We start from the raw sequence: 27,331 nt of genomic DNA, 5'->3' as shown, positions 1-27,331 counted from the left end.
TGGGATAAGAGGAAAAGTGATTCAGAAAGAAAATCAGTGACCTGCCCTGCCGTCCCACCTGAGTGAAGGTATGAATGGTTATATTTCAGGCAAAAGAACAAAAAAGAGAGCTATAAACCAGTGTTGTGGATTTCATTTGATGTAATGTCACCTTTTGTGATTTTTTTAATTATACTATGCAATAGTATAATTAAAATTTGTTGGGGTTTTATACGTTACTCCTCTAGATCCACTTTGAAGTAGGATGCTTATTATCAAACCTTTTGAGAAACAAAGACTCATTTCCTGTGAGCAAATGGCATCACAATGAGGATGATTGATAATGTAAACCTTGTTGCAGTTCAAGTGGCACAACTGATGTTTCCTTTAATTGGAAGAACAATTCCTGTACCTACAAGCTGTAAAACATGTCACCCAGAAACCTCTGCAAAAAAAATGTTGCTTTTATTCACACAACCATTTTACCAAATAACTGGATGTTTCTATCTGGGTTTCACTCTAAACTATCATTTGCCTTTGGAACTCTTGAGCAGTAGCTTTGTTCTGGAATTACTTTCTTCATCATTGGTGCGAGTTAAGCTATTCAGAAGTCCTCATTCAGATTTGACCTTCACATCCTGTAAAATGAAGCGTTCCTCCAAGGCAGCCCGTCTCATAGAGGAACATGCTGTGACTCCTTTATGAAAGCATCCTGCACAGTCCGGCACAATCAGGTCAGCCGAGAGACGAGCTCCGGTTCCAAGGGATCAAATGTGAGATTAGACTAGAAACAGCTCCAGGTAGCATCAGTCAGACTGTCACACCTGGACCTGAAATAACGAAACAAAAAGTGTTCTGGCATGTGATTTATCTTTAACCAGAACCTTAGGATTTATTCTACTGCAGGGAGGGAAACTCTATGACCACCAAAAGTGTGTTTATCAAGACTAATAAAATAAGCAGTTGTCACGGTAGATACGGGCTTTCATCTCAGGGTGGCATGGTCAGAGGGGCGCATGAAAATGTTACTTTTTAGCTGCTCTGTTACATATCATATTTGCTGTTATTGTTTCCTACACTACACATTTATCTGAAAGTTAAATGTTCAGATAACTTTTCATTTGTGTGAGGTAGTGTCATCATTGGGTCAACAAAGGTGGAAAGAAGCAGCATCAGCAGCCTTCACTGTAAAATCATGTCACCAAGTAATCTTGGCCTAAACATTAAACATTCAAAGCTTCTCTTTGTGATAAAATGTCAAGTAGTCTATTTTACAATGTATATATATATATATATATATATATATATATATATATATATATATATATATATATATATATATATATATATATATATATATTTAAATTGTAATTTATGTCTATAATAATCTAAGTTTACGTCAGATTAATATTTTTTAGCTCTTGTTGCATCTTGACGGAATATTCCAGGTGACTGCATGTGTTCATTTACATCAGGACCTGTTGATAAAAACAATCAATTTAAATTCTAATAAAGTATGTAGATGTAAAAATATCACATGTTGATGTCATCCTAAATAAAAACTAAAATGAACACAAATGACAGCAGCAGCCTGGGTCATCAGGAGGCAGGCAGCTGCACACTGAGCTCATCCTTCCTGGTTTTTATGGCTCATATCCTTCCTAATGTGTCCAGACCACAACATCAGCATCATCCTAATCACTCCACTTCTCTCTGCTTACTTTTAAGCAGAAAGCCATTCAACTGCCATAATAACTTCTTCCTGTTGTGCTTCACCTTAAGCAAGTTTTCAGCTACATCCGTTTCAGTGTCAGAACATTGTGCATTCAGCTGGTGCCAGAGTCTTAATTTTTGATGAGAATCCATTGATATTGATATACTGAGAGAGACTCAGTGCTATAGATAAGGTATTTAATTTGCAAAGATGGAGAACATGTTTTTAAAACATTAAAACCATATTTTGAGCCTGCAGAAAGAAGCTTTTTTTCTGCTGGGTGTAGAAATAAAAATAACCACTCTCATAATTTCTGCATGAAATTATTTCTCTGAACTCTGAATTAAATTTTATGCCTGAGGCTTCAGAACCATTTTTAATGGGAACCCCTCTGGGTTGTTCCACCATTGTCCTCCTTTCTGATCCCTACCATCTTCTTTCTGTGCTCAAGTTGTTTCTCCCTTCAAGATAAAAACAGAGACAAGACTTTGGTTGAAAACAGACATCAATCTAAACCGCCTGAATGTAAACTCGGGTACATTTTGGGTACGAAAAGCCAAAATTTACCTGCAGCTTTTAGTCCTATGTGACCTCAGAGCTGAAGGATAAAGTAAAATGTTAAACTGTAACTTCAAAGCATGTCTGTGTGAAGCAGTTACAGCATTTCCTTTGAAGACAGGCAATGACTGATAAAAGACAAAAAAGAGACTAAAGAATTTAATACTTAAGCAGAAACCCAAATGATCTTTCAGCCTTGTACCGGCAAGAAAACTGTGCTGAAATCAGCAGCTTGTTCAATTTGGGGATGAATACATTTAAATCAAATTAAATCCTAAATTATTTACCTGATGCTAAGTACATAGGAGGGAATGTGTTAGCTACCATCATTTTAGCTGGTTTTGGTTTTGGTCTATATGTTGCTCTGAAAATCTGATTAGTTCAACTTTCCTTTATTTAGAGGATTTATTGAGGTTAATTAAAAGTAGAAGCACTGTTTGAGCTTCTGTCATGCATTTTATCCACCGGAGATATTTTCAGTCCTAAAAAAATGTGTTTTGATGGTATTAAAATAATTCTAAGTTTTAAAGTTTTGTCAGTTTGCAAAGCCTGTTTTATTGAGCTTTTTTGTAAAGAAGGCTGAGGGGAAACCTGAACCACGGGGAGCAATCAGCGCGTGTCTACTTGAGACTTTGGCAGCTCTGGTTAGTATGGAGATTGGGAGCTGGAGGTTAAATGAGGAGACAGCCTTTCCTTTTGGGTAGAAAAAAACAGGGATCTGCCTTGGCTTCTGACTATCTGAAATATTAACAAGGCTGGGGACTGTGCAGCAGCTGCACACCCCTGGCCTCTGCATAACATTGAGACACAAAGGCTGCATGAAAACGAGGCTGTAAAGAGAAGAAACAAGAAAAAAAAAACTGAGTGGGGAAGAGAGTGAGTGATGGATATTACAATAAAAATTACTTTATTTGTGCAGAAAAAAATAGAGTAGTGACTGAACTGAACAGGTTACTAACATTAAATGTTGAATAGATTTCTTGTGCCAAGTGTAGTGCTAAGCAGAAAATCAATCAGTAATTTAAAGCTGATTATAATTTAGTGCAATGTCTGCATGAGTCACACTGAGCTCATATTTTTGTTGCACTTTGATGCAACTATCTTGTAACCCGAGCTGGCACCAGGAAAAAGCAAACGTTCAGGAGTGTCAAAGTTTCCAGGAGCACAAACGGCTTTTAAATCCACACAGGTCACATTTCTGCAGGAATCAAATGAATAGAAACTAAGGAAAAATTTCAGAATATTAGAATTATATCAAAGGAAGATGTAAATATTCATACACTAATCAGGCCGAGGCCAACTGCCATCTTATTTTAACTTGGTCTGATTCATTATTTTTATTTCAAAGATTGTGACAAAAAGTTCTGAAGGTTCTTTAAAAGGGATCATTCTTAATTCTACAAAATTAGGAAGATTAAATGTTATTCCCTTCGATGTTTTCCAACCAAAACGATGCTGAAGTTTTAATATGCTAGATCCATTTTTTTTAGCATTTGATTCTGTTCCCAAGTAATATGCAATCAACTGGCTCACATGACTTTGAGGTGACCTTGCTCTCGTTGGATGCATGAGGACAGAATATTCTGATTACTCTCATAAAATCTGCAGCGACTCTGATTTGCATTTTTACCAAACTAAATGTCAGTAGTATTGTGAACTCCAGAGGAGAAATGTAGCAAAATATGGAGCCATAACTGTGTCCACAAGTACGAACAAAATTTACATTGCAGCTTCATTATTTTCTGGAGTGAATAAATCACAACTTGAACTTGCTTTCTGCATATCTCACAATTTTTCTTGTTTTCTTTCAAATTTGATTTTCTCCTCAGACCAGCTAAGGTGAAATAAAGCAACTAAGTAGTCTGATATCTCAGTAAAGAAAGCAGTCAGGGCTCGGGATGCTCTGGAGAGGAAAGGTCTTCTCATGTATACAAGGAGACGGGGCCAAATGAGGCCAGTTGATTGCTATTCTCACATGTGGCATCGTGCAGAGAAAGACAAGGCCAGTGCCAAAAAAAAATCTATACACGGCAAAGAGAGACTGAAGCTGTGTGTGTGTGTGAAAGAGAGAGAGAGGAGAGAGAAAAGTACACAAGGAGACATGGGCTGAAATTCTGCAGAGATTCATTCTCTGGTCCTCCCAATCACAAAACACACACACACATCTTCACACACTCATATTGTCACAAAGCCATCCCATTCTTTTCAAAGATGATTTAAAAAGAGATTAATACAGAGAGGCTGATTTCTCTGCAGTCTCCCGTTGCCATGGTGACATGGAATTTTGTCACTTCCTCCCCCCCTCCATCTCATGGTCACATCATCAAATCAACACGTAGGTTCAGTCCCGAGCGCAAGGACAAGCTAACTCTATGCCTTTTACTTTCCCTGCAGGTTACAGTGAAACGAAGCGTTGAGTCGCAATGTTGCCGTTTTTCAGTTTGCTTAATTGTTAAACCGTGAAGTGAAGACAAAAACTGGAGTTTTGAATTGAAAAATGGAAGAAATTTGTTGGCTTGCTTCACAGGATACAATTTACCATAAAAACACTGGAACAACAACAAGGACACGCCTGTTATCTCACCTTTTGTCTCGTCTCCTTTTGCTGCCGTTACTTTTGGGCAAAGACAAGTTGGATGCAGAAAGAGGCATATTGAATAGAGGTTTTTATTCAATATGACAAACGAGCCTCGTTTGAATATGATTGTAAATATTTGTCATACTGAAGCATCATCTTGGAATATTTCATGTCTTCCTTGGCTTACACAAAAGGGCTGATGGAGCTTTAAAGAGGAATGTTGATAATATGAAAAGAAAAATGGTATTCTAAGTGAATAAGAACTAAAATTGTCCTGGAGCATTAGAGGTAACGAAATGTAAAGCAACAAAAAGCTCTTTTTTTTCACCTGAGAAAGCAGGTTCACTTTTGCCTTTCTTATATTTTCATTTCAGAAACTAAGAATTTTACAACCTTGAAAAAGCACCACATCATTTTTTACGAGTTTCATCGCACAACCTCCCCGCTGTAAAATTTAACAAAGGCTTTCTTAGGACCTGGACTTCTTAAAAGCTTAAAACACAGTTATTCAGTGTTTCCTGAGGAGAAATAAATGTGTTTAAGATCTTTTCAGAGATCGCATCAAACCTGAGATTAAGTCTTTATATTTACCGACATGCCAGCCTCATTTTTAGGAGTACATGATGATCTTTCTGCTGTGGTCTACGCTCAAGCTTAGACGATAATTATTAGGCAATTTGTTGTGTTTGAACACAACCAATACATACATTACCAAGTTTGTAAAATGTAAAACTAGCAAATCAGGGCCTGTATTTAATACTCCATGAAGCCCAGTTGGATTTAACCTCTAAAGCATAAACATCTCTGCAGGTAAAACTCCAGACTCAAAGTTACTGCCCTGCCTGTTTCTCATTACTTCCAGAGTTTAGAGAAACAAGCCAGATGAGGTAACTGGATCTCATACTTTATGAATGATGCCAGAAGTGCTGCCTCAGCCCATCATTTCAGGGGTTAATGGCTTTTAGTAGTGACAAGAAGAACTCTGACCATGCGTGTCAGAGCGAGCGCATAACCAGACACGGCAGCGTGACTTCATCAGGGCAGAGCGGCACAAGGAGAGAGACGAGAGAGAGGGTCAAAAAGAGAGACGGGGTGACGGGAGGAGTCCTGTTTGGGGACATATGTCGCTAACAGTGAGTCATCTTTACACCACAAACAAATCCGATTTTTCTTTCCTGCCCCCAGCAACTCCTATAATTGACTCCTTTTGGACGCAGGTTCCATTTTGTGCCTTAGAAGATGAGACGGGTTTCTTTCTTTGTATTTCTCCCCTGGTTTCTCTTTCATCCTGTGAAGTATCTGCAGGAAGTGATGAACAGTGCTTTTTTTAAAAAAAAAAAAAAAGAATGGATGCTTATCTATTATTGAACAGCAGTCAGCAGGAGCTTTCGGATGCTAAAATAAATATGACAGCGCTGGAGAGATTTGCAGAGATCCTGAACTAAGCCCTTTCAGGCTCATAGGTTTCTGAGCTCTCGATTTAACAGGGAAGTAAAACTTGTGTGCTGGAAACGTGATAAATAACATGCTCCTTTTGTTGAACATTAGCATTTCAAATCAGGGGAATAAAACCTTTCATGTTTTTGGATACACACTCTTGACGGATGGCTGAAAGGAAAATCACTGTAATCACTTCTGAGTTTTTAAATCATTTTTATGCCTTTTGGCTTCCCTGATAAATCATTCCACAGACTCTGCATGTTGTTCTACCAGCTAAAGACACAATAAAGGAAACATGCTTCAGTTTCAGGGATTCATACACTTGGACATGATATCATGATTAATGTGGAATTGAACTTGCGTTCAGAAATACGACACGCTCTCTGGACAAGTTGTCAACTCGATGCGAGTCAAGAGAATTATTATTAGGACAATTTACCACGTTTCTGTTTTTCTGTCGCAAATGATGACGTTCATTTGAATCAATAAATCGAGATTTAAACCATTCAATAAGCTGAGATAAAACTTTACTGTCCACCGATAGACAGTTTTCTTCAGTTCTCCAACCATAAAATAAAACACAATATGAACAATTTGACCACATCCTGTCAGAAAGGTGTGTAATGTACTTTATAACATTAATGTTATCTGTGTGAGAGTTTTTGCATTAAATGTTAAAAGTGTTTAGCAGCTGTATTAAGCCTCACATCATCTTGGTGTCGGATGATTTGGAAACTAAATCCAGCCGGTAATCCTCAAACTGTTCCATTTGTTGTTTTTTCCAATAAATTAGTAACTATTTTAGTGCCAGGTGTTGAAAAGACAGAGAAGCAAAGCATTTTCCCCTGAAGAACTTCAGTCCTACAGTAAGATTAAACTGATGAGATTTTTAAAAAAAAAAGAAATGTCAGGGTTACTTAAGTCACTTCCTACATAGCTTCATAAATACTTTAATATTCACTCACTTTTTCATGCAGGTGGATGTATTATTCCGATCCGTCGTGAGTGTTGGCAATGCCAGCAACATTATAAACGACTGCTGTGTGTATTTCCATACTAATTTCATAATCAGTACATCTGAAGCAGCAGCTGAGGATGTATGTTTATCTGGGGCTCAGGTATGCTAATGCAATGCAAAGGCTTGGAAACCACAGAGAAGACGTTGTTTTTAACTCTGAAGGCCATCGTTTTACAGTGTAATTAAAGTGAAAATACTGTTTAAAAAGCCACCAATCTACCCAAAGGAAAACATACATTTAGCTTAAGGACAGACCATTGATATAATGTTTAGATAAATTACAAAAAATTCATTTAAAAGCAACATGTAAGCCTCAGTTAGCATGCTAAAGGCTAACGTGCAATGTGAAAAGACTGAAGAGTTTTAGTTTTTCTGTACAGTTGCTTGGCTAACAGTGGTTTGGTTTTGCAGTTAGTAAGTGGCCCACACACTCCTCTACACACCAACACAGCTTCATGCTGTCATCAGTCTGACAGCCAATGTTTGGTCAGACAAGCACCAGAGCTGACCAAGATTTCTGCACTGCAATAAATTAATACGTCTAGTTATTGTTGTGAAAGCATGTTGAAATGCACTTCTCAATTTTATGTTTAAATTAAAGACCTTCTGCTTACTTCCCTTTCTATCTGTACTTTCCGTATATTTCCAGCAAACACACCAGTTTCTCATTAACTAATTCCTTTTTATAAACATTTCCCAGCTTCACTTTGGAAGTCCTCCCTTAATTGTGTCTCATTGTTTTGAGATAAAAGCCAGATTCTAACATCTTTTTGTCTGGCATTGATTTCTAAGTTTGGTTGTGTTATGACTGCTCTAAACTGCTTTTATCTCCGTTTAGAGCAGTCTCTTTCAATCACGTCAGTTAGGACACAGTTTGTGGCAGCGGGTTTTTACGAACACACACAGAAATGTTGAAGTCAGAGAGCTAATCTGTGAGATGAAGAGACAAGAATGTTTGGATCTTTTAGCTTTAATCCTCATTGGAAACTGAAGTATTTATTTAAGAAACTTGCTGTGTGGACATGCACTGATCTGACAGCTCAGAGAAATCTTTCTGCGGCTTAATACTTTTCTTACTTTAACTTGAGATAAGAATTTTTTTTTCAGATACGCAAACATCACACTCCCCAACTGCTAATGAGCAAGTTGTCTTTTTTCCTGTTCCTCACAAAACCTTTTGTTTTTCTCAGTCTTGGGGATTTTAATGTTTTGATCAGTGAATTTCATTTAAATAATGATTGATATTTTATAGAAATAGATAAAATATTTTATGAGACAAGTGTAACTGTGATACAAATTTTTATATATATATATATATATATATATATATCTCAATGGGAACCAAAACTCAAGACTGTGCAGCTAAAAATGTCACTTTATCATTTTGTAGTCTTGGTTGTTTTAACACCCAAACAATTCCAGGTGAGAAAAGGGAGCATGTCACCGGAGAACATTTCATTTCAACCAAATGTCACCTCACACTGAGATAAATGGTATTTTATAACCATTTTTTATTTATTTTTTTTTTATGTCAACATGGCAGTCCTGGTTGTCTGCATGCATTTTTAGAAGAAATGTTGCTTTTGGGTTACAGGTTTAGGGTAAGGCGTGTGATGGTTGGGCTGTAGGAATGAACGCAAGTCAATACAAAGTCCTTGTGAAGATAGAAAGAGATACTGTTTGTGTAGCGTAGCATAGTTGTGTGTGCGCAAGTTGTAAGGATGTTACAATGATGAGGAGAGTAATAACCTCACTGCATTTGATTCCCATGGGGCCTATGGGCCCTAAAAGTCATGTCCTCTTGGCCCCCAAAGGCTCCAGCAGGCAGAGGTAACAGGTCGGCAGTGAAACCAGGCCAGAGACGTTCAGGGGAAGAGACAGACCTTAAAACCTGCCCCATGTTCCCCAGAGCAGGTGAACACTGGCAGCCAGGTGGCTGCAAAGCCTCCTGCAGCAGAGCAATCAGCATCAAGGAGGAGGAAACCTCCTGAGCGCCGGAAACCTGTCAGCCAGGCAACGGCTGACCACAGCCTCCAGGAGCAGTCAGGCGGGAGTCCAGACGTTCGGATACTGAGATAGATGTGAACGTATTATTCTGTGCTGACTAGATCTAACTGCGGTAAAGAACCGGGACTCTAGTGACACCTGGAGCGCTAATCGCTAAAGGCTCAAAAGGATCTGAGTTGAGTTGTATCTCAACTGAGATCTCTGCCATCTCAGTTGAGATACAACTGAGATGGCAGAGAGAGGAGAAAGACAGAATTTGTGCCGGCGGAGGTTGATGGCAGAGGGCGACAGAGATCATGACATAAAGACAAGATGTCTGACCGGCGGAGCTCCATGGAGTCAGACTCCAACCAGGAACCAGATCCGTTTCCAGTGACCCACAGGCTGCAACAGAATCCCAATACAAACACCTGCAATGAACAGCTAACAATACATGAATCATCCCTAATTTGACTGTGTTGCGTAAAAAACACTAATGTTTATGTGTGAATTGTGAAGAAAACCTCTTGAAAAACTGTTAGATTTCTGTTTCTGCTGTCAGAAACCTTTTATTCACATTCTGGACCAATTTCAGCTTTTCACTTTTTATTTGATTTCTTCCATCAAGCATCAGTTCACACCAAGAATCAAACATTCTTAATTATTTGCGAAATCCATTTTTATTCTAAAATACTAAATATACAATTTTTAAGATACAAATGTACATCTTGCAGTTTAATTATATTAAGAACTATACATTTTGCAGAGTGCTGTTATTTGTAACTTTAAGGTAATATAATAGTCTAACCTTGCTGAACTCGAACCTTTAGTGCTGTAAATTATCCCACTGAGGCAAATAGTTTGACCTTTAATTATTGCACTCCCTCATTTTGATTTCCAGTGACGCGACGTGTTAGTCACATTTACAGATCCTTGATAGAAGTTTTTTTCTGTACAATCAAGTCGGCTGTACAGCCTGATAAAGCGCCTTCATCCCTTTTGCTCTCCAGCTAACGAAGATTATCTAATCACTCTTTTAGTGCCATTTTAATTGTGTGGACCTTTAATGTGCAAACAGAAATCCTCAGTGGAGAAAGCACACAAAAAACAAAAGCATTTAAAAGAGGGAAGAGGGAAAAACAACAGAGCTGTAAATTTAAGTTCAAACGGGCATTTGGCCACAGCAGGAAAAAACACCTTCCTTAAAAAAGGATTTTTATGGTTTTCCTGCCCATTTGAAGTTTAAAATTAGGCAGTGACATGTTGCTTAAATCACTCTTGACCTCATCATGTCGCAGCAGCATAGTTAAAGCACCGGTCGGCTGATTTACAAGAGTTCATGAGGAACAACTCAGGAACTCTTTGCTAGAAAGGCGAATATTCATGTTGGAGAAATTCAGTCGACCAAAATCATGTTTGACCAACATTTTACAGCATTAAAACCTGAACTGGCTCCACTTGCTCAAAGCTTAATAACTTTGATAAAAAAAGAATCAAAGGAAACTTTAATGCTCAGCATAATCCAAATTAATGTTGTGTAAGATAAACGAATTTTCTCAATGTTAAGATAATAATGCCAATTCTCATGCATCTTTTTTTCTATTTTCCCATTAACTTCCATCTGTCCCCCCATATTTAACCTTCTCCTGTACCTTCCTCTCCCCCGTCACGTTTTCTGCCTCCCATTGTTTATTTTCTGCCCTGAAGCCTCTGAGGACTAAATTTAGCCGGTGATTCTTCTGGAGGGATCAGCGCCCGTGCTGCTTTCAGAGGATGCCCTCGGTGTTTGCAGGAAGCCGCTCGGTCTAATCTCATTTTTTACGGTGCGAGTCTCCTGTTGGAATATCTTTAAAGTTTACACATGGTGAAAGCAAAGTTGCACAACAATGCAAAGTGGAGGCTGAACTGGAGACATTTCGAAAAAGATTAACAAGAAACAAATGAGTTTTTAAAAAAAAAAAAAAAAAAAGCTTCTCTCCATTTATCTAGCTAGTTTTTGCATTGTCCAACTTTGTTTTCAACAATGCACACGAGGAAATGATGCAAATCATCTCTCTTTGCAGATATTTACATTTAATTACCTCATTCTTGGTAAACTGTGAAGGGCTTCTGCATTGTTCCTCCTTTTAGCCCAACATTCCTGTTTTTGGGTGTATGAGGGAGCCAAAGAAAGCTTCAGCTCTGCTGTGTAAGCTGCCTGTGAGCTAAAACCCACTGGAGGGGGTAAAACACTCCAGAATATTCCAGCAGGCGGATCTATGCAAGCTTTACCCAATTTCCTCCTGCAGGTTTTGTCAGTACTCTGTTTTTTATTCATTTTATTCACCACTGATTTAAGCCTTGAAGGGCCAGGAGAGCTTGCAGCCACACCTCTTTGTCATATACAGTACTTACACTGATCTCTGGAGCCTACCTTGATGTTTTGAAGATGATTGGTCAGCAATGCTGGTAGCGGCTTCCCTCGTGTGCTGGATTATTGATTAAGCAACTGGCAGAACTCTGTGTGGTCAGCAGTAAACTGGACATCACAGGAAACTTTCTTCAGAGTCCTGAAGAGCAAAGAGTTAATACCTTCAGAGCTCTGCTGGGATGAACTGTAACCGTTAATGTGACAAGTTGATTGCTGGAGTGAAGAACTTTTCTCTCTTGAAGTGAGGAGGATCTTTGGCAAGTTTGCACAAACTAAATTCCCAGATGCGTTTTGGTTGATGTTTGTGGTCTGGGTTTAACAGTCGATTGGAAATTAACTTTAATTTTAAGGTAAGCTCATGTCACGGACAATCTAGTCGCTCACAAACCACATTAATCAAATTCCATTTTCTATCACTTAGCTGCAGTTAATAGGTTTATGTCAGTTAAACTCCTCGTGTGTATTCATGGCAGCCATTAGCAATTTGCAATAGTTCCTGTGCTGTTAATCAGTTTCATGTGAACTGATGAAGCTCTCACTGCTCTGAATATTGCATTGCAGCAGACTCCACAGGCTGGCAGGTAATTGGTTTCTTTTATTGGCAAATTTAGGTTTTAAATGTGATTCATGTCCTTCACCCTGTGGGGTTTTTTTTTTTTTAGTTTGTGCGATTATTATTTTTTTTTAGCTCAGTGATATTATTAAATGCCTCTTATTCTCTGACCTGATCCATTCAAAATCATTTTCACAAACTGACATTTATAACGGCAGAATTAAAGTCAAAACCTTTTTTTTTAAACTTGCTCTCCCTCCCATAAATGATTAATTTACTCTTCTGTGTAAAAGAGGAAGTCATTAAGACGTTTTATTACCTTTCTCATTACTTTCCAGAACGCAGCTGTCATCTCTAGTCTACTGAGAAATATAATGTACACCAGATAAGGTGAAATCTAAGGTTTAATGCTGCCTGTGGTGGGGAATACTGAACACTGAATGAGGAGCGTTATCTGGGTCCTCATGTAAAGATATCCAGATGTGACGTTCTCTTTTTTTTTTCCTTCAGTGTCCTTTTGTTCTCACACAAACCACAGAAGTAATTTCAGGCTCATTTTCTTTCTCATTGAGGAAAACCCACCAATCTAAATGCAATGGCAGAAAAGCAGAGGCGAGGGAATTAAGGTGAAAATAATTCAGTGTTATCAAACTGAAATATGCTTGACGACTTTCTTCAAAGTTCAAAATTTATAAACACACATATTAGTCTGACATGGCTGTCAACAATTTTAGAAAACCCAAATGATTCACAACATGAATTAGAGCCGCACCGTCACTGTAAGTATAATGTGGGAATGTCCATCCAGCGTCCTGTTCAGGAAGTAGACGGGTCCCACGTTTCAAAGATGAAGATTTTGGTGTAAAATGTGCATCAACTGCAGAACAAAGGCAAAAACGCCTTATAATCATGCTGACTGAATGTTATAGTGTCATTATCCACAGAGAAATAATTCATCCAATTACACAGGATGAAGTGTATGATGGTTTATTAAAATCATTCTAGATAGAATAAAACGGAGTGGCCAAAAATCTCTGACATTTTGAGATTAAAGACATTTTCTAGAAAAGCATAGAAATACCTGAGCTCCAAAAGTCCAAACTAATTCTGAGTTTCGTCATCATCATGCGATCATAGGGTGAAATGTATGACAGAAATTTAAACTTTTTTTCTAGAACATTTTTAATCAACATTTCTGACGTTTTTGGTGGAAATTTACAGTTCTCAATTTTTTCCATCTCTAATGGCTCTAATCTGCTGTCGCAGAAATGCCACGGAGAGAGGAAGACGCCGTTCCCAAAGCAAAATATGAAATGCCATAATAGAGTTTTCAAATGCACACAGGGTAACGGAGGTGAAACTAAAACGAAAATGCTTGACTGTAACAAGTTGGAAAAGAAAAGGGTGAATGACACCAACCCAACTGTGACGAAGGGTGTTAGCCGCATAATTGTTTAGATGCCTTTCAATGCCACAGAAGAAATATGTGGTAACACTTGGAAAATGATGCTCTGACTTCCATCCAAGCTGACTGAGCTGAAAGTATTTTGTCAAAAATAATCAGTAAAGACTAATTGTTGAAAGCAATGGTTGCTACCAGATAAATGCATTTCAAATACCATCAAAAAACTAAAAATCTGTTGTCATCTGAAGCAACTAAAAAGTAACTTAAAAGATTTACTACAGGATGCAGATGAATCAGAAGCTGATATCATGGTGACTGTGTCTATTTTCTGAAAAATTAATGCAAAAAGCATCGTGCTTTTCTGAATAATGAATGCAGTTAAGATTAATTCAAAAGTGAATGAAGTTACTAACATCTGGAAACCTTTATTCTTACCTTAATCTCATCCTCTGCGTGTTAGAAAACTCAAAACAGTTCAGTTTGTCCTCTTTATTGACAATCAGTTCATTGTAAATGTAAGAGTCAAAAAGTCCACAGCTACAAACACACAATGTACAAACATGTTACTGTACACCGAACAACAGCACACCCACACGTCATGTTACAGCCACACAAAATGCACGTGTGTGCAAACTCCCCTTATATTACAGAGTTATATTACAGCAGAGTGGGACGCTCAACAGACGAGCCGCCAACAAGTGGAACAGCAATTGTAGGCAAACATAGAAAGGCAAAATACAATTAACCATTTTTTCTTTTTTTTTAAGAGAAATTTTACTTTACAGACATAAGAAGTATGGCAAGCAAGGAGAACAAAAATACATCAGCATGAGAAAATTAGAAATAGAAAACAGAGTCGTGTATAAGACAGTTTGAATTGAACTTAAATTTACAAAACATTTTAAAACTTAAACAGCAAAGTAATTCAATATTTTGTAAAATGAATTATTGTGTTCACAGTTTAGAAAACATAGTTCATACCTATATTTATTATTATAGCTTTTTGCAGTTTTAGAATATTTTAGTGATTAATGCTCGACAGTCGTGCTTGTGTCTTTGTGAAGCTGTACTAAAACTTAGATGTTATTATTTTTATCATATTGAGATTGTGCCATGAAGTACTAATTAGTTATAAAGAATATTTTATATTTATTGGATGAATAGGCATGCTGACATTTTCATTTGTTTTAAGCAAAAGAAAACAGTAAAATAACGTGTGAAAAACTCAAGAGGACAAAATAGGAATTACTAGCCTTATTGAGAGATGTATAAATCAAATTTAATTTTCTTTTTTAAAACTGTTAAAAAACACCCTATGGTCAAAACTCTGAGAAAAAAAATGCTTTCTTTTGGAGAGGATAAAGTCTTAAAATCTGTAAAATTAACATTTTTGTTTGTGCTGTGCATGAGTAAGTTTACTCTGATGAATCTAGACAGGAAATGCACCAGGAGGAAAAGCAGGTTGAGAGTTTTAAACACTTAAAATCAAAAACAAAACTGAAATACTGCAGGGGTTTCTGATAAAACAAAAAAAAAAAAAGGATATGTGCCAGTGTAGCTCAGGAGATACGAGTTCAAAATGTTTTTTTTTTCTTTTTAGAAGATTCCATCTAAAATAGAACGACTTCCTTTCCTTCAAACTGTTCAAAGCAGGCTGTGGGGATGTGGACTGGAAGCAGAGTAAACTGTTGGCATTAGGAGGAGAAGGTGGATGGGAACGCACAGACGGAAAGACAAAAAAGAAAGAGTAATCTCTCCACGCCCAGCCTCATTTTTATTCAAACAACTGGGCTTTGCCGCTCTCTTCTCCTTCCCTCCCACCTTTTTCAGTCTCTCCTCATCCTTGTCTCTTCTATTCCCTTTTTCCTCACATTATATCTAACCTTCTTTCGGTTCTAGTCTCAGTTGAGTAGCTAAAACAGCAGCCAGAACAGTCTAATAAGCTAAACACTTCAAATAAAAAGTTAAATCCATCCATAAGTATTTAGAGCAGACTGTTGTTGTTTTGTAGCTTTTTTTATTTTCGGATTTGAACTGTTGTTCCTTTTGGGGTTTTATCTAAAATATCTGCAGCAAATGTCAGGTTTAGCTGTCAGGCCATCTGAATCACACAGGGAGGGCTTTTTGTCTGCTGCTGCCATTCAGACAGGAAGTGAGAAACATCTTTCCTCGCGGTCCCCGCTGACAGTAATCCCAGCATACAAGGATGAATTGCAGTTGCATAAAATGTTGACATTTTACAAAGGAAAGGAGTTGAGGTCCTGCAAAAGATATCCACAGTAACTGCTTAGTTCCTGCCCGTACTTACAGAGTAGCAAGTTCAGCAAAAGCTCCGTAGCCGCAGAGCTGTTACATAATTACATCCTATATCACAAGCAGAGGATCTCATCTTTTGCTTTCATCTTAAAACAATAGATGTGCTCTAAATTCACGTCTCTGCACATTTTTATGAGACATTTCTCATTTTTTCTCCCCCTACAAACACAAACACACATGAGTGGTGTGATTTACATTCCTGCCAATGCTTCAGCGTTATTCCAGGTGGCAGTAACACGCCACAGAGCACAGCAATGAAACAGCAGAGGCAGGGAGCACTGCTGGGAAATTAAAGCATCCAATTGCCTGCGCATACTCAAAGCAGTCACTATGCAAAGCATTTATTAGTCCGCTATTATACTCAGAAGTAGTTCATCATGCAAACTCTACGTTTAGCGAGAGTAGCGTCCACAAAGTACCGGCCACCGAGTTCACCGTCCCAGAACGTCGCTCGTGTGTTTTGTCTTTAATATTCTCCTCCAGCTGATCTCATATGCAAAGTGTGTCATGCAGCAGCAGCAGTTGAGTCAAACATACAGCTTTGTAATACTGAACTAAAGTGATGCAGCAGATGGTTTTTCACAAGGAGCCATCTGGGAAGTTGGTGCTTGAAAGTGTTCGGAAATCGGTTTACAATTAAAAAAAAAACTTGCCAAGTGACGGGATGAAACAACCGTCTTTTGATTCTATCAGGAGGAATGTTCAACTCATCTAATTAGCAAAGAAGTGAGCAGAATTATGAATAATAAATCTTTCTCAACAAGATGATGACTTCAAACGAAGTTTTGACAAACTGTTTAGATATCCTGTGGTTTTTAGTAGAAGGTTTGAGACTCTTTCATGAGCTGCAACTTTGTCAACATGTCTAGCCCATCTTGTGCCCCCTGTTTGGCTCTTTTAAAGAAAATGCAAAAATCCATCATGTTTTTAAGGAGTTTTGGTAAGTCGTTACTGTTTCTACTCTTCTCAAAGAGAAACAGGCGCTCCCATGGGCCTATAGGGGTAAAAACCACATCGCTCATAACAAAATAAAAAACAAAAGAAATAAAATTACAAAAAAATCATAGTCTTCCAAAATGTCTTTTCAGGATCATTTGAGTCAGTTTAGGACTTAAGTCTTTGAAAAATGGATGGATGAACAGAAGGAAGTTCATTTGCATTTCTAAACATATTCACATTTAATTCCTTATTTTCTCCTATAATGTTCAACACGTCTATTATTCCATTGAGTTTTATGGATACCAGTAGATGCTTTTCCTTCTGTCTGTGTGAAGCAGGAATGGGTTGTAAACAGTGTGAAGTCGGCCATCACTGGTTGGACACTTTAAGACGTTTCTGAATCAATTTAGGTCATTTCTTTCTACAGTAAAAAGCCTAAACCAGTCAAAGTGACTGTATCACTTTACTGCTACTTATAAAATGCTAGCATTTAGAAAGCTCTATTTTTGATTCGTCACACCAACAACCTGCCTGAAGGTGCAAATGCAGCTCCAGTTCCCTTTGCTTTAACACAGACTGACTGAGGTTTGGAGGATGAATCCAAACAAAAGTCCAAATTTTAAACATTGAGCTCTGATGGTGAATTTATTTACTGCTTAAGAATACAGCGGTATGTATAAAAGGTTAAGAGGGCAAAAGAAAAACTAAACTCAGACTTAATGATCCAGTTCTCAACGGTCCAAGACAAAGAAAATGAATTTGTATGACAAATGTAAAGTTATAATAACAAACTTCAAAGATTGTGTTGACTTGTCTTTGCAGCTGTCATCCAGCTCAATGCATGCTGGGATTTTAGGTATTTTCTTATTAGTCCCTGATAATAAACACTCCATGCATTTTGATGCATAAACTGGGCTGTTCTTGTAATTTCTTCATTGCTCTATGAGAAAACTCGACACTATCAAATGATTTACAGCACATTCCTTTTAAAATAGGACAAAAATAACCTCACAATATTTCCTTTTGGTGGAAATATTGAAAAACTTCTCAAACGTGTATTTCAGCCTGCAGTAGACACAGCAGGAACCCAGACATCCAGTTATAATTACAGAGTGTTTCAGCTCTGCGTGCTTTAGGTCTTGTTTACATACAAACATTTAAACTAATCTCTTATTTTCACTGACATCAGTGTTTATGGATTTATCTTTTAAGAACGACTCAGGAACAAGACTGCAGTAAATGATCTATCTCTGAATAAAATACCCCAGTTTAGCTCTTCCTAGGTCTGCTTTAAACTTTTTGATTATTACTCTGACTGTGGATGTTTTGTTGTTTTCTGATTTATTTATGCCTGCTCTACTCGGATGACGTCGTGATGAAGTGACTGACAGGAAATCTTGTATTACTAATAAAATGTTTCTAAACACAGAGATCAATGAAAACGATTGATTTACATTTAAATTATGTTGAAGAAGTTGTTAGGTATGACAGTAACTTTAATCTAAATGCCAGACTTTTTCCAACTTAATAACTATTCTTAAAATAAAGGTTGGATTTTCTAACATTTCTCAGGGTGAAATTTTTAGCTGCTGCAATAAAAATCTGAATTTCTCTTTACTTTATTCATTTGTAACTTGTGGAGGGCATCAAGTCGTCACAGTCAAACTTAACACATGAACTTATATTCCTGTCATCTTTAGTTCACACTGACATGCTAACCAGTCAGACTTCCTGTAAAGCACACATCTAAAAGGAGATAAAAGTAACATAAGTGGTTTAAAGTGCCTGGAAACGCGTGTTTTATGATGCCCGTTTTCACAGCTTTCTTTTCTTGTGCGTGACATTTTTAGGCAGCATTCAGTTTGAGCTTTTAGCCACACTACTTGTCTCATTCTTTATTAAACCCCCTAGCTACTGCTGAGCCTGTTTTTCCACAGGCATCTATTTACAACTAATTATTCCTCTGAACCGCTGACGTGCTCCCAGTTGATCTCAATACTTCCTGATAAAATGTTCAATAAGCTGCCGTTGCCAGGCAACAAACGCAATTGCGGTTGCGCCGTGAGGACAGAGTATGAGTGAGGGGGGGAAAAAAAGTGGAAACTGAACATTTTTGGAGGTTCTGACATTCCAAAGTCACAATGTTCAGAAACAAAGAGGCCGAAGCAACAGGGAGCAGTGCTGAGAGACAAACACAGGCAGAGTTTGTGCTGGTGAGAGCAAACAGAGCCACTTCCTGTCGCTGTGAATCGGGGCTCGCAGCCGATGACGAGTAAAATCCTAACACCCAATCAGAGCAACTGAAGGGTAATCCTTGAGATGCCGGAGGTTTGGGTTGGAGACTGCAGTTGTTTCACAGCTGGTAATCCGCTCCGTGCTGAGATAAAAGCACTTCTTCTCCACAATAAGATCAGGCCTCGTTCACAAGAGAATCAAACATCTCATTAACGACTGAAACGGGACAAACAATCAGCACATGTACCGGCTGCATTATCTTCACTGTAGCAAATCAATTCTGTGTGTGTTAAAAAAGTTGCTGTCCGCAGATGAGAACACAAATAGGTCGCTTGACCCTATTTGATCTACAAACTACTCCAACAGTTTTAATCAGAGGCGTCAGTGTTGAACAAACTCTGATAACAAAGACGTGTCCAACAGCCTTTAAATGGAAAAAAAAAAGGATGCAGGAAGTGTAGCCAGACTGCCTGCTGCAGGAGGAAGATTTCCATCTGGATTCCAGCCACACACTTTAGACAGAGCTGAGATTTGTCATGGACAGAAGATGAACGCCAGATTTCTGGTTGGTTCATGCACTGCATTAACACTTGACTGGCTTTCAGATTTAGGATCTGCAGCCAAAACACACGAACATGGGAACACAATACCTCCTCTGAGATATCGTGGACGGCTCTTATTGTCTCACTTCACACCCTCAGTCCTTTAAGCTGCTTTCTTCCTCCACACCTCAGGATATAGCAGGTAATTGATTTACTTTGTAGGTGGGAAATCAATGCCTGAGCTTATGCAGGCGCATAACAATGAATTAGAATATTATAAACAAATCGATGCAGGTCAATGCCTTAATTCAAAAAGTGATAGATCATGTATCATGTATTAACTATTCATTTCATGGAGTGATACATTTCCAGCATCTTCAGTTAATTTTAATAATTATGACCAATAACTGTAAATCCAGTATTCAGTTTCTCTGAAGATGTAAATATTCTGTAAGTAAGTAAGTAAAAAAAAAAAAAAAAAGAAAAAAGATTTTTCATTCAGAAATCAAATGGTTTGGCCATGAAATTTATATAAAATCATAAATATCGTATGAAAATCACATCTTCCTGCTACATTCACCACATTTCATCAGGACAGCATTTCTGCACTGACAGTCAGTTTATGTAGGTTTTGTATGATATTGTAGCTCATTAGCTGTTAGCCACAAGCATTAAAATTTAAATAAAATATCAGATTACTTTGTGTTTAATGCAGGTATATCATATGTTCAGGTCAAACTTTCCACAATACATTGACATGTGCCTTTATGCATGTTGTCATCCAGCCGTACCGTCATATTTACTTTCCCTCTCGGGACGTTGATGCGACCCAAAAACATCCATTAAAAGTGTGAATTATGTATTTTATGTGGGCCATCTGTCTGAGCACTGGGAAGTGTTTGTTGTCTCCAGTCAACAACACTTTAGAGTTTACACTATAGTGACGAATAAAATGGAAAGTAAATCACCAAAAGATCACAAATACTCCAGTAACGTTGCAAAGGCTTAAGTAAATGAACAACGAGGGAAGAAATTCCCAAATAACGATATTTACTAACTCTTCAATGTGAAGATCGATTCAAAAAGGTCCCATTTAAACAGTCCAGATTCAAATGGTTGTAGTTTTCACAGACACAATGAAATAAATACTCACAACACAACATGCTGGAAACAAGAAGGCCTGCTGTCGCTCCTGCATCCAGAAACATTTTCTGACAGGCTTTTGGTCCAGTTTGTCCATTCACACAAACATCTCCTCAGCTAGTTTCTTCTTACAGTGCAGTTTCTTAGTTTGATTCATCCTCAAATAAAAAAAAACACACCCTGTCCTCCTTAAACGATTGAGTTTGATGAAAATGGCTTGTGGAGCGAAGGGGCTGAAGTCAAAGTTATCCTGCAAGCAGAATTTGGGGTTTTTCTTCTTTCCTTTCAGGAGATAACCTTCAGATCAGACAGTCGTTTTCTTTCTCCACAGTGTTGCTCTTCGCTGTCTTCAGTCTGGTCAACAAATAAAACCTGTACAGAAAATTTCCAGAGGGGTGGGATTCCAACGTCAGAGGCTAAATACCGTAAGAAATATCTCCACTGATTGCAAGATCATTAATGGAGTCTTTAAAATGGGTTTTTAATGATTGTGAAGGAAAATAACAGATCTTCAGAATAAGTAAACTTGTGAGAAAGAAGTCTGTTCGCTCACAGACTCAAATATATCAAAGTGTTTCTTCACCCATGGCTACACAGATTCAGTGGGGGACTGGTCATCAGTGTGGTGCCTCATCGACTGAACGCTGGTCAGGATTTTCCTCTGGTGTCCTGCAAGAGACACTCCAATCCTCTCCAGATCCCTGTGAAAACAAAGAAACAAATATATCTCACCAGGATCTGTGGTCATTTATCATGATCCCTGCTGGTGCTGGAGGGGAAAACGCCAGCACACTGATGGCAGGCTTTGCAAAAGTACACACTTAAACTAATCAAACCTGGACTGGACAATCCTACAAAGAGCTGCACAATATACCACAAATATATTATCGTCGTATTATCAGAATCAGAATTCCTTTTACTGTCACCGTGCACGAAAGAAAGCAGAGAGAAGTGCAAAGAAATAGCAACTCTTAAAAGCAAGTCAAATAATTGAAAAAATAGTAAATATGTAAGACTGAATAAATATAAAAATATAGTAGAAACACCGAAACAATTGGAATTTTAAGGAATAAAATACATACATAAACGATGATCAGGTTTCAGATGAATTAACACACAGCAGCTTTTGGGTAGAATTTGTTTTTTTATTCTGTTTGTTCTGTTCAGACAGCAAAGGACGGTTTGGACGACACAGTATGGGTGGATTGATCCAAAATACTGATAAGATCAATACTAAGTCAGTATAAGTATTGAATCAATATTGGTGTGGTGTGATCAATGATTAGTTTCATGTTTTGTTTGTTTAGTTTTGTATTGTAGTTTTTCTTTTAACTCCACTTCAAAAAAGGATTTTGTTTTGATTTGCTCTCAAATGATTTATCAAGGGAAAATGTGCACACTTCAGCCATGACAGCAACATTATTTTGATCAAATTTCAATATTGGTCCAAATTTTCGTATCGGTCCACCCCTAATATTTACCAATATTATTACCATTGCAAGATTTGATCATTTTGTGCAGCTCAAACTCTTCACACAATTTACTTTACAAAAGAAATGCACATAAAATGACTATTTTTGTATCAGGATCCTATAAGATGTGATTGTATTTTAATAATATGTATATTATTCATGACTTCAGAGTGGTTTTTAAATAATGTCTTGGATCAGAATGTGCTCAAATATCAAGTTTAATATACTAAAAAAGCCAAAAGTGACTGCATGGCCACACATCCCATGTAGATTGTCCCATATACCCATTGCGTTATATTACCTATAAAACTGTAACATGAGGAGCCGTTTTAAAATCTAATTAAATATACATGCAGTGCTGAATTTATGATGCAAAGAGACCAAATTAAAAACCCAAGAAATGTGAGTTCAGGCGGGTCGCCGTCCGTTTCTTCTCTGAGGAAGTTGTTCATCCTGCATGAAATGTGAATCAGAGTTCACCGGTTCATATACCTGCACGGTGCCTTCTTCACATTTTAGCATATATTTAATTAGTCCCTTTGGGTAAATTTCCTCTCTGTATTCAGAATACTTCAGGTTCAGAGGGCATCAGTGCAGTATAGGCGCACCAGAGGAAAGTCTGACATTGATGTCGCTTATTGCGTTTAGACATCAGCAGCTGGAAAGTTGCACCGCGATGCGTGTTGCAATTATTTAACATAGTTATACAATTTAAAGGCGCATGCAATGAGAACGACAGGCGAGAAGTGAAAGCAGTTAGGTCAGACATACTCAGCTGTGATTTGTGTGACCAGGGGCAAAGATGTGAACCCCGATCCGATGAAGGAGTCTCTATACTGGGTCATCTTCAGAGCAGCCAGCCAGTCCTCCACCGAGCTCACCCTGCTCAGGTCCGGAGCTCCCCGGTCTAACAAAGGATGATGGGAAGGACTGCAGGGAGCAGAAACAAGGAACCACAGGGATGATTACAATCTCAACTGTATCACAAACAGAGAATGTTTGGGTATGGAAATGAGTTAATATCTCTGTTCACCCAGGAGCCATGTTGCTGGTGCCGGCTTTGAGAGACGCAGGGTTGCGGATCATTTTGTCCAACATGCTGACAATGTCAGAGAACTTTGGCCTTGCATTTCTGTCTTTCTGCCAGCAATCCAGCATCAGCTGGTGCAGCACCACCGGGCAGTCCATGGGAGCTGGCAGTCTGAAGTCCTGCTCTATGGCGTTTATTACCTGGAACGCAGCAGAACGGAGAAGCAGGTGGATTTACACTGGAGCAAAAGGTAAATCTGTCCAAAAGTGAAGTCACAGAGTTTCATCTTTTGAAGAATGAATGCTGTGTTCTTGATCCTTAAAAAGTGCTTTATAAATAAATTGACATCAACAATAATTGGGTATTTTTCTGTGGAAGATAACAGAAAATGTGTCTATTTATGGGTTAAAATATAAATGCAGCCTGGGAAGATAAAAAATTCCTCATATTTTAGATTTAGTATTTGCAAAGCAGCAAACCCAGAAGAGCCATTCATTTTCCTTGCTGCTGATTGGCTGTAAACCCCAATAGAGGAATTAAAGAAGACTGAGGATGCTAGCTGCTGTGTCAAATTGGTTCCCATATTTGTATTAATACACATTAAGGCATATATGCTGTTTGACCTATTAAGTATTTTTAGTGGTGGTCTCAGGTAAATTTCAGCTTTTCACTATTAATGATAATTCTCAGTCATTTATCTCCCAGACCAACCCAGCTACATCGTAATCTTGTGACATTTTGTTGGTTAATTTGGTGATATAGTCAAAGAAAATTCTTCTGCTGTCAATTTTGATGTAGACAATGTTGTCAAACTCATTATCCACAATCTTTTTACAAAAAAACAATGATATGCAACACAGACATCAGCATTACGACCTGATATGAGGATACTCTGGATTTTCACAGTAACAGAAATAAAGAAGTCAGATAATGAGAGAAGAAAGATAATATCTTTGTCAAAACACAAATAAATTCCAACATTGGTTTGTTTCAATATATTCAAATATTCAGTGAATGTTTATTGCTGTAATAAGTAACTGAATAACAGTTGTGGTTGTTCTATGAAAATCTGCTGCAGTGATAAAGTAGCTGTTCCTTTTTATTATTTTCTACGCATCTGCTACTTTCCAGGTGGTAATGAATAAAACTATGAAAAAAATGGCACCACAGGACATGGACCACCATTCTTCCTATGCTAAAATCTTAAAAGAGAGAAATATATGTTAAACACAATGGCTCTATTTCAGCAAAATCAAACTTCCAAAGATAGAGACTGGAGAAATGCCTACTTCACTCAGTCCCTCCCTCCTCTCAGCTTTGCTACAAATCTACATTTATATAATATCTGAACTTAAAAAATGCCTAAATGTTTCATCCTACATACTCAGCAGCACAGAGTCATTCTGAGGATCAAAGAGACAAGCTGCATGGTGCCGTCATGAAAGCTCAAGAGGAGAGAAAAACTGCTTCCTGTTAAAGTCATATAACAAGATTTCATTTAGCACTTCTGTGATCACTTCTCTTCATCTGCACTACTGAATAAACACCCACATGCAGCAAGCCCCAAAACAAAATACAGTATTTAAGGGGGCGTAATAATTTCAGAGGGCAAAATAACAAAGAGACAAACTTTACAACTTGGGTTTTGTGCAACAAGTGAATGGAGGCAGTTAAATAACTGGAGGAATTTATTATTCCTGCACAGATGTTCACCGACTATAAACAATTCAAAGTCATGTTGCTCAGTTTAAGATATAAGTGGAGAAATAAAAACAGCAGAAATGTTGCAGTCCTAAATGAGGCATCCCATCATGGTGGCTTAAGGGCAAAACTGGGCTGGATGTGCTGATCAGAAGTACATTATTTGAGTTAGCCTTGTGTAAAAATTAGCAAACAGTTCATAATTTTCATCTGGGCGGTCACAAATTTTATCCTGATATTTATCTGTAAACATTAAAAACATCAAAGTATAAATTACCATCTGAAATCAGTGTACGTCAGGAACATGACATGATTTAAATGATTCACAAAAACAATTAAAGTTATGGATGCAATGCTTGTCAAATCTACTCAAATATATTCTAATGGCTTAAAATCCACCAGTTTATGAGTTAATTACTGTACAGATGTCGGATAACATTTCTGGCAGTTTTCTCACACCCCATTTATTACCATCTGTCTTGTCTATTCAGAACCCTGATGCTTTTCTACATGAATTGCAAAATGTTGCCTCCAGAAAAACAGCATTTTCTTTAAAGTTCGATTAATAAAATGTTAAATTATAAGGGTACGGATCGCTTTTAGAGCCAAACATCACCTGAAGATTTAGTGAACTGTAAACTTGTGAAAGGATGTAGAACATCTAATCAGAATACTTGAGAGTAATCAAAGTTTTATCATTCATATTGCTGTAACTTTAAGATGAAATAACAGATGCCATGAACTACGACAGCTTCCAAAAAAAATAGTGTTTCATCAAAATTAACAGCAAAAATAAAAACCTAAAGCACACAGAAAGCTAAGATATACAAACTACATACTTTCTGCTATTGAACTGTCAAAATAGGCCGTCTTGTAAAAAAAATGGCAAATAAATGAAGTGTTTCCAAAATTACTTATTGTTTCCAAACTGTGAGTAATTGAGATGAATGATTGTAATTTAAATGTTGACCAAAAGTATTAATAAGTGTAATTTATTTCATAATTGATCATAAAACATGAGTAAGTGTCCAGCCTCTGTTTAAACAGAGCTACGTTCTGCTACCGTTTTCCTTCTGGTCCATATTTTACAGATGAGACTCATATTGATAAATCAACTCTTTCTTCACCAGAGCAATGCCTGCATCACTGTAAAATAAAAATATGTATATTTTTATGATTTTTGTGCTGTTGTTTTGACATTCCTGCCAGCTGCAGGCTGTTTTCACTTATTCCAACCATTTTTCATGTTTCTCCCTGAATCTACTGTTAATTTGTTGATGTCGCCTTTTCATCGTGTCTTTTTTCCTTCCCGTCATCCTGCCAAAATGCTCCAGTCTGTTGCCTTGTTCCCCGTCTACCTCAGTTCATGACCTCTGCCACTTTTTAGACTTTTGCTTGTCAGCTTGTTTCCACAGCAGACTTCTCAGAGACTCCTGTGATTTGATTGACCTTGTAAACCGTTTAGCTGCTTTGGTCTCACCTGCAGCCAAAGTCTAACCACTTCCAACATCGGCCCACTTTCAAATCTGGTGCTTACTCTTCTGCAACCATTTAGCCATAAAATCGCAAGACGGAAACATGAGTGCCGTTTTATTTTCCTGACTTTCTGCAGATTAAATGTAACAAGTATGCATGCATGTGTCTGTGAGCTATAAAAAGGTGGCACCTGTACAGTCGTCTTGCTGGGGATTTGACTGCTTCCAAGGTGAACTCCAGTTGACCCTGACACACTTCTTAGGCTTTGTAATGCATAAATTCACTCCATGCCAATCAAAATAGAAGCAAGTGTAGTAAAACATCACAGGTCTCTTTCATGATTAATTCATGTCGAACACTGCACCTGCAGTGGCCCTGCTGACAATTTCACTCCTCTGTGTTCTTTGAAATCATGTGTGTGTGTGCACGTTCCTTTACACATGTCGGCCTGTGTGTGTGTGTGTGTGTGTGTGTGTGTGTGTGGTTCGGCTGAAAGCGAGTCTGAATGTGTGATAAGTGTGAGCTCAGGGTGTCAGCTCCATGCATAGTTAATGCCCCCGCAGACCCTCGTTAGCTGTACTGGAAACACACACTCTTCCCCATCATTATACGCAGACTGTTCCATTATGAATCCGTCTCTGTCATTACACTGAATTTCTCTCATTACGGCTCTAGAGAAGCTGCGGCTCGGGGAAGAGCGGAGGAGGCGCGACGGGAGGAGAACAGAAAAGGCAGGGAGGAGTCAAGATCCGGAGGAGAGACGGAGGAATCACAGGAAGTTGACTTTATTTAAGAATCTTTTACAAAAAATTTCGTCCTGCTGTTGAAATGTTAGA

At 37.9% G+C, this 27,331-nt stretch overlaps 1 protein-coding gene and 1 long non-coding RNA gene across 2 annotated transcripts; both read right to left on the bottom strand.

Moving 5' to 3' along the window:
- Positions 1 to 423: 423 nt before the first annotated feature.
- On the bottom strand, positions 424 to 4,902 carry LOC106938677 (uncharacterized). The gene is made up of 2 exons (XR_001422676.1): positions 4,836 to 4,902; positions 424 to 809 (listed from the first exon to the last, which is right to left on the bottom strand). It is a non-coding gene; the product is annotated as an uncharacterized LOC106938677 (long non-coding RNA).
- A 9,213-nt stretch (positions 4,903 to 14,115) lies between these two features.
- Positions 14,116 to 23,670, bottom strand: LOC106938678 (ephrin type-B receptor 1-B-like). Its single transcript, XM_015020809.1, has 3 exons — positions 23,322 to 23,670; positions 23,060 to 23,218; positions 14,116 to 21,517 (listed from the first exon to the last, which is right to left on the bottom strand). Exons 1-3 carry the CDS (start codon positions 23,474 to 23,476, stop codon positions 21,406 to 21,408), a joined length of 426 nt encoding a protein of 141 aa, XP_014876295.1. The 5' UTR covers positions 23,477 to 23,670; the 3' UTR covers positions 14,116 to 21,405.
- Between the last annotated feature and the right edge of the window lie 3,661 nt (positions 23,671 to 27,331).

The sequence above is a fragment of the Poecilia latipinna genome, unplaced genomic scaffold, assembly GCF_001443285.1.
Source record: "Poecilia latipinna isolate Pla-1442-1.1 unplaced genomic scaffold, P_latipinna-1.0 Scaffold2665, whole genome shotgun sequence".
NCBI classification, from domain to species: domain Eukaryota; kingdom Metazoa; phylum Chordata; class Actinopteri; order Cyprinodontiformes; family Poeciliidae; genus Poecilia; species Poecilia latipinna.
The sequence above is the reverse complement of the archived record's forward strand: the minus strand, read 5'-3'. Positions and strand labels throughout refer to the sequence as shown.